This window comes from Camelina sativa, chromosome 18 (genome assembly GCF_000633955.1).
Source record: "Camelina sativa cultivar DH55 chromosome 18, Cs, whole genome shotgun sequence".
NCBI classification, from domain to species: domain Eukaryota; kingdom Viridiplantae; phylum Streptophyta; class Magnoliopsida; order Brassicales; family Brassicaceae; genus Camelina; species Camelina sativa.
In genome coordinates, this window is record NC_025702.1 from 4,539,834 (window position 1) to 4,547,479 (window position 7,646).

At 35.4% G+C, this 7,646-nt stretch overlaps 1 protein-coding gene across 1 annotated transcript; it reads right to left on the minus strand.

Moving 5' to 3' along the window:
• On the minus strand, window positions 1,305-2,097 carry LOC104760522 (ethylene-responsive transcription factor 9-like). The gene has a single exon (XM_010483465.2). The coding sequence runs from the start codon at window positions 2,031-2,033 to the stop codon at window positions 1,452-1,454; it is 582 nt and encodes a 193-aa protein (XP_010481767.1). The 5' UTR covers window positions 2,034-2,097; the 3' UTR covers window positions 1,305-1,451.

Below are 7,646 nucleotides of genomic sequence, written 5' to 3' on the forward strand. Positions count from 1 at the left end.
GGTTTATTAGTTAAACGACTTTACAAATAATAGTAGGGATGATTCATATTTATCTTCCAACCTCACTCACTCTTCAAACCCCACAAACTATATTTTTTTTATAGATTTGATTGTCATGTTTCTACTAAAATTAATCTGGATAATAAAAAAATAAAACAATTATGGATTCTATTCATTGAGAAAGAAAAAATAAATCGATTTTAGAATACATAATTATATATATAAATAATTATAAAATGTTTATAATAAACTTGTAAATGTCTAAGGTATTAGGTTCAAACCCACTTAGATGCATTTTTTTATTTATTTCGGGTTAGTTTGGATATCCGATCGGGTTCGGGATGAGCTGTTGTCTGAGCTTAAGCGTCATCTTCACAAAGCCAACAATCGGTCCAAGAAATTGGCGGATGCGAAACGTTGAGATGTGTTGCTGGACTGCGGCACCTGGGTTTATCTCCGTCTGCAGCTGTATCGCCAACGTTTGGTTCTCCGTTGGACGTCGCAAAAGATTGCGCACAAATACTTTGGACCATTTCAGGTTGAGGAGAGGGTCGGAGCAGTAGCGTACCGTCTTAAGCTGCCTGTAGGATCGCGAATTCATCCTGTTTTCCATGTGTCGCTCCTCAAGCCATACATGGGTTCTAAGGTACCGTCGTCAGGGGATCTGCCCCCGTTACGTTAGAAGGGGTATTTGCACTTGCAACCGGAGACGGCTCTTCGCCGATGACAGATTCAGGTGGGCAGGAAGACTAGGCCAGAACTGTTGATCAAGTGGAAAGGGCTTACGGCGGATGATGCTACTTGGGAGGATGAGCAGTAGTTGGCGGATAGTTTCCCTGACTTTGTTCCTAACCTTGAGGACAAGGTACGTTTTCGGGGGGAGTATATTGATGGGCCACAACTGTCGTCACGGCCCATCAGGTCGAGGAGGCCTAATCCGCGGTACTTAGATTAGGCGGTGGTGTTGCCTTGGTGTTTACGGTTTTTGTTTTTCCTAGGATAAGTCCTATTTCTTTTGGTGTTATCTCTTTCTTGATTTGGTGTTATCTCTTGACGTTTCCATATTGTTCTAGGACTCAATAGTCTTCTTCTATAAAACCCAGAAAATAATTAAAAAGAGGTAGTTTTAACTACCCATTAAAAATCTTGTGTCTTGTGATTGGGACTTATCAAGTACCTATTTTATACATCAACTAACCATCATGTCATCAACAAAAAAAAAAGGAGATATTTGATTAATAATTACATCTACATAATTAGAGGAACCATAGCTAAAGAGAAACTAAAAACAAAAAGAGATTTCTAAAAACATGTCCTCTTACTTAGCCAAAAATATAGGACATTTTTCTTTTTTTTCCCTCATCTACTAAACACAAAAAGAAGATCAAAATATTAATTATTTTCCGGGAACGTTAACAAAACATATTACGAACAAAAATATAAAAAAAAATCTAAACGTCTACAACCGGTGGAGCTAGGTTAAGATCAAGGTTTAGTTCTCTTCTCGGTTCAACTTTCACGGTTTCCCAAATACCAATACTCAACTCGATATTAACCGGATCCAACAGAACCGGATATGCCCAAGAAAGCTGCGCTCTCAATGCAGTAGCTCTTGACGGATCGAAGAAAAACCCGGCTGCAGCGTAACCGCCGACGACTTTACGTTCCCTTTGACATGCAAACGGGAATCTCTGGTGCGTAATCTCACGCGCCGCCTTACGGTTGACGTAAGAACCGTTCTCTCCTCCGTCGTTAACCATAGTACTAGCAAAAGACTCGCCGGGAAGAGGGAAATTAGTCTTCGCTTTCGAGCCGCGAAACTCTCTTGCAGCAGTGTCGTAAGCTCTAGCGGCTTCTTCCACCGTGTCGAACGTACCAAGCCAAACACTTGTTTTCTTACCCAGCTCACGGATCTCAGCCGCGTATCTTCCCCACGGACGCTTCCTCACACCTCTGAAATGTACTTCCTTCCTCGTCGTCAACGTTATCTTCGCGGCGGCGTTACTACTACCATTCACCTGTTTTGGAGCCATTGTTACTAAAAAAGAGAGATGTGATCTTTGTTTATTATATAAAGAAGTGACGTTGTGTTTTAAGTTTAGGGAGAAAGAGAGAGAGAGGAGAGAGAGGGTCAACAAGGGTTTAACTGAAAAGCGCCGCCCAAAAAACAGACAATGTGAGAGGTTTTTCATGTTTTTTTTTTTGTGACGGCTTTTTGCCTTAACGTCCCGTTACTGCGGCGTGACTTTGCGTAATTTTTATTGCTTTACTTCACGCTCTCCTTCATTAATGTACGTGACTCCCACGCTCTTCTCTCAAGGCATTTACATTACTTTAATAGAGATTTTGCAAGACTTTGTTAATTTACTCACTAGTCACCACTCAACACTCACCAATATGAACACTGTATGTTTAGCAGTTTAGATGACAGCATAATATTCTATGTGATTTCCATTTTGTACAGAGATATATTTACATGTAATGTTTTAATTCAAATCTATATAATACGTGATATCTAATATAACAAAGTATACTTCCATTTCTAAGGAAACTCCGACTGATTGCCACGTAGCGTCTGTATATCTAATATTTGTTATCTTTTTTTCTTCCTTTTTTTCTATGCTAAACAAGGTTAAAGGACTTTTGGTTATGTTCACCAATATAATCCTGCATTTTTAATGAAGTGTGCATTTAATTTAATTACATGCACTCAATATAATTTTTTCTTATGGTATTTACTTAGTAAAATTTTAAATTATTAGGACATATGTCAAATTTTTGCATATGATTGATGTTAGGTTTCATTCTCTTGATCACACGCTTAATATAATAAAGTAGACTTCCATCTCTAAGGAAGCTCCAAATGATTGCCACGTGGCGCATGTATATGTGACACCTGTCATCTTTTTCTTCTCTTTTTTCCCATGTTAAACAAGGTTAGTGGACTGTGGCTTATGTTTGTAATAAGTGGTTAATGGGCCACCTTAATTCTTTGTGTATGAAAGATTTGAAAGTAAGCCGAGCAAATTTATCGACTTCTCCCCAAAATAATAACAACAAAAAAATCTATAGTAGAGTTCTCTTCTAAAACATGCTTTCAGAACTTGACACGTGATACCTCTGGAGTTGACACATGTACATGAAAAAAACCTTAATTCTCATTTTTGGCTCACTGAATTATTGAATTAACTAACTTTCACAAATAAGCAAAAACCAGATTCCACAAATGGGTCATACTCATACATGAAGCCCACTTTCATACATGTTCATTTTCATTGTAATTTAAAACCCTATATTATCCTCTATTTTAAACCTAAAATGTCAAAGAGGAAGCTCCAACTGATTACCATGTGGCACCTATATATCTTACTTGACTCGGAATTCCAAGTCTATTACAGTACCTTTCTTTGTTCTCCATGGTCCAGCAGACAAAGTCACTGATCCACTAGCTTCACAAGATTTGTATAATCAGGTACCATCAGTTTTCAAAGGCATCAAACTCTACGATGGTTTCTTACACGACCTTCTCTTTGAACGTGAGCGTGAGGATTTCTGTCGTGATATCATCGACTGGATGATGAAGCAGCTTGATGATGTTAACGGATCAGCCCATGGCCTATGGTAGAAGATCAAATGCGACATATCAGAGGTCTTCTTCTTCTTCTTCTCTAGGTGGTAGTTGTGATACAAATGGTGTGATTATAAAATCAGAAGCCAAAGTGTAGGAGATACATATATAATGAGTTTAATCTATGAATTGTTTGATTACTGAAACTTTCCGTATCATATATGAAGATAAATTTGGGAATGCGTACTTCTTAAACATGCAATATTTTGAAAAGTTATTTAAACTAAAATTTGAGTTGTCGTCATTCTTAAAACTAATTTTAGGTATAGACATACTTTTATTGGACTTTACCGGAAAAACTAAAGCTATTAGTTACTAATTATTGACGTCACGCGATACTAAAATACTTATAACATAAAATGAAGTTTGTCAATAAAAATTGAAAAAAATAAACATGCTTCATTATATAAGCTTTTATTTGTCCAACAAAATTTTTTTTATCCGCAATAGAAATTTTACTATTGAAACTTCAAATTTTAAGAGCACAACAGAAAACTTAAAATTTTATCCACAATAAAAAACTTAAAATATTATCCACAATATAAATTTGTACAACAAAATTCAAGTTTTCACTTTTGTTTAGACAAGATTTAATACACAAGTCTTTGTTACTTTGGAAGTCCCAGTTTTGATGACATGAAACATAAAAGTATGTTATTATGAGCTTTGCTTAGTTGATTTTTAACTAGATTATTTTCATTCATAGTAAATAGTTAACAAATCGGATTTGTTAATTGTAGATTACCGAGCAACGAAAATTTATAATGTAGAAGCCACACATTCACTATAAACACTCTTTTTACAACAAAAATTTATACACTAAAGAGAAAAATACTAAATGATAAGAAAATTAACTACAAAGAAAACAAGAGAATAGCCTAAATGCCAATGGAACCGCTCTTAAATGTGTAAGCCTAAACCCTGGCCTCCCCTAGAAGAAATGGGTCTTCCATTCTTCTGTGTAGAGATGTTTGACGTCGTAACACTGGATTGGTTGCTATATAGACCAACTCTTTGATTGGGATCAACAACTTCTAATTTACATAAATAGCTGCGTTTCCCAAAGCCTTCGTCATGGAAGTGACCGAAACCCATCTGGGTCGTTGTATGTCGTCCTAAATGCTCCAAGTTCAGAATTTCGCCACCCCACTGTGCGTAGGTTGCGTGATCAACCAATGTTGTAATATCTCTAATGGCCAATATCCTACTATTATCATTATAATTTGATGACTCCACCTGACAAACTATTTGTTTTTAGAGAGATCATATAGGCTGAGTCATAGACAGCTCGAACTTGAATTCTTGATTACTCAAAGGAAAATTTAATGCAATAGATTTTGAGCTACAAAATTTTAATAGCATGTCATTGGTGACAATGGAATCAGGAATGTATTTGCGTAGATGTTTGTGGTGTGTGTTCTTTATTTCGTGCATCGCTACTCCGAAGGTATCACCAAAGAAGGTATTGGAAACAATTTTTCATTATGTGATGAAGAGACTTCTGTTATTTTTTTCTGAATCTCGTTGGTTTGTATTTGAAATTTATTTTGAGCAGATGACTTCCGATGGTGATATTGTCGAATGCATCGACAAAAGAAGACAGCCAGCATTTGACAACCCACTACTAAAATATCACAAACTATACTAATTTTTAGTTTTGTTATTTTATTTATTAATTTTATGTTATGTACTATTATTAGCCAAATATATTTTAAATCATTATTATATCTCTGATAAGCTAATATCCTACTATTGTCATTATAATTTGATGACTCCACCAGACAAACTATTTGTTTCTAGAGAGATTATAAAGACTGAGTCATAGACTGTTTAGATAACATATTGTTTTGTGTCTTCCCTACTCAACTACGAAAAAAAAACTCATAATGTAAAAAGGGTTATAGATGTACATAAAAACATAAATATAAAATTCTTTTTTATCAGTTTTTTAATTTTTCTTAATTTTTTCTTATGTTTCGCTTAAGTTTTGCTCATAATTTTTTATTTTTACAATATATTTTATTTCAAATTAGAAAATCATATCATAATCTTCATAGTATATACTATAGCACACTTAGCAAAACATCTCGTGGTCCTACACAAACAACCCACAACAAAATTAAATTTTAATACTATCTTTAACATTTTCTTTTGGGAACCACGTCCTATTTCTCCCTTAAAACTATCATATCATACTAAATCCACACCGAACTTTGACCTCGTTCCATATCTCCCACAAACTTAAGTTTTCCACCTATTTGTTTCTGCATCGATAGTTCAATTGCTATTTTCCCCCGGATAAAATTTTCTTATCTAATTCTCCATAAATATGGTTTATACGGTTCACTGCTGGTTTAATAGTAAAATAATTATCTGACGAGTAGGTAGACTCTTTATGATAGGATATTAGTAGATCCAATCGTCGGCGTTTGCGTGATTACGCGGAAGCAACCTTTTTATTTTATTTTTTGCTCTGTATTAATTTTAGCTTCCCACAAAAATAAACGCATTATATTTTCTAACTTAACTTGAAAGTATATAATTTTACTTACCTTGGACATCTCATTTCCATCTATCTCAACATGTCTCTCATGGCTACAGCTCCTTCTTCTACCAAGCCTTGCAACTACAAATTCAAAGTCTTCTGTAGCTTCCACGGCCCCGACGTCCGTAAAACATTTCTCAGTCACTTGCGCAAGCAGTTTAGCTCCAACGGAATTACGATGTTCGATGACCGAGGGATAGAGAGAAGCCATATAATTGCTCATGCACTCACGCAAGCGATTAGAGAATCTAGGATCTCCATCGTTGTGCTATCAAAGAAGTATGCTTCGCCTATATGGTGTTTGGATGAGCTGTTGGAGATCTTGAAGTGCAAGGATGATCTTGAAGTAGCTATTTGTGGGATCATATGTATTTTTATGTTCAATTGCAATAACATTTTTCAGATCGTTGATTTGGAACACAATGTCCGTAATGGTATCCTTTCATTGCACAGTCAATATGGCATTTCTAATCTTCATAATATCCTATAGCACACTGAGTAAAACATTCGGTGGTCCTGAACATACAACCTTCCACAACCAAATTAATTATAGTGACTGAGAGAGGTGTTTAAGCGTCGCGCTTGGTGAACTGCTTTGTAACAATTTTCGTATAAGGTAATAACGATCTGATCAATAATTGTGTCTACAAATTTATGACCCATTATATTGGTATCTCTTCATCTCTGTTCATAAATAAATTAAAAGCAGAAGCCCAACAGAAACAAACCAACCACAACACTGAGCTCATGACTTTTTCTCTTTTAACGTTGAGACTTTTTAAAAAACCTAGGTAATATATTAAAACAAAAAACGACTAAGCCGTCCTCTTCCCTTCTCACCCTCAACACATTCACTTCCTCTTCCTCTTCACTTCGATGGAACCCCATAGATTTTCATCGAAGGAAAAAAACCACATGTTTGGTCTTCAGCCAATAAAACAATTCAGCCTTTCACTGGGCTTAGTTTTGTTCCAATCTTTACATCCTTCCATCTGAGATTCTGGGTGAAACGACCCGACCTATATTTTTTTTTAATATTCAATGCCCTAGTGATCTCATACTCACTAACAACCTAATCCCAATCGAACAACAATGGAGAACATAAAACGATACCATTAAACTAATGACCAATAATAATTTAACCGACAGAGTCATAACATAATTCAAATCTAACAGCGAAAATAACCAACATTAAACCATCAAATTATCCAACAAATCACTCCGATAATGAATAACCAGTTAACCAATTATCATTCCAACATAAACTATCAATTCCAAAAAATAACATAAAACCATAGAACCAACAATTCTAAGTAACATTCTAAAGACTAAACTCTAACAAACTAACAAAAGTCAGACAACACGTCAACAAGCTTCTAGAACATCCTCCTCTTCATTGCCTTGATTCCACGATATTTTGCCTTTACCTGCACCAAAAACAACAATTGAGATGCGTGAATATTATCACAAATA

Coding starts and splice junctions, on each gene's coding strand:
- LOC104760522 (XM_010483465.2), bottom strand. CDS start 2,033: ATGGCTCCAAAACAGGTGAATGGTAGTAGTAACGCCGCCGCGAAGATA.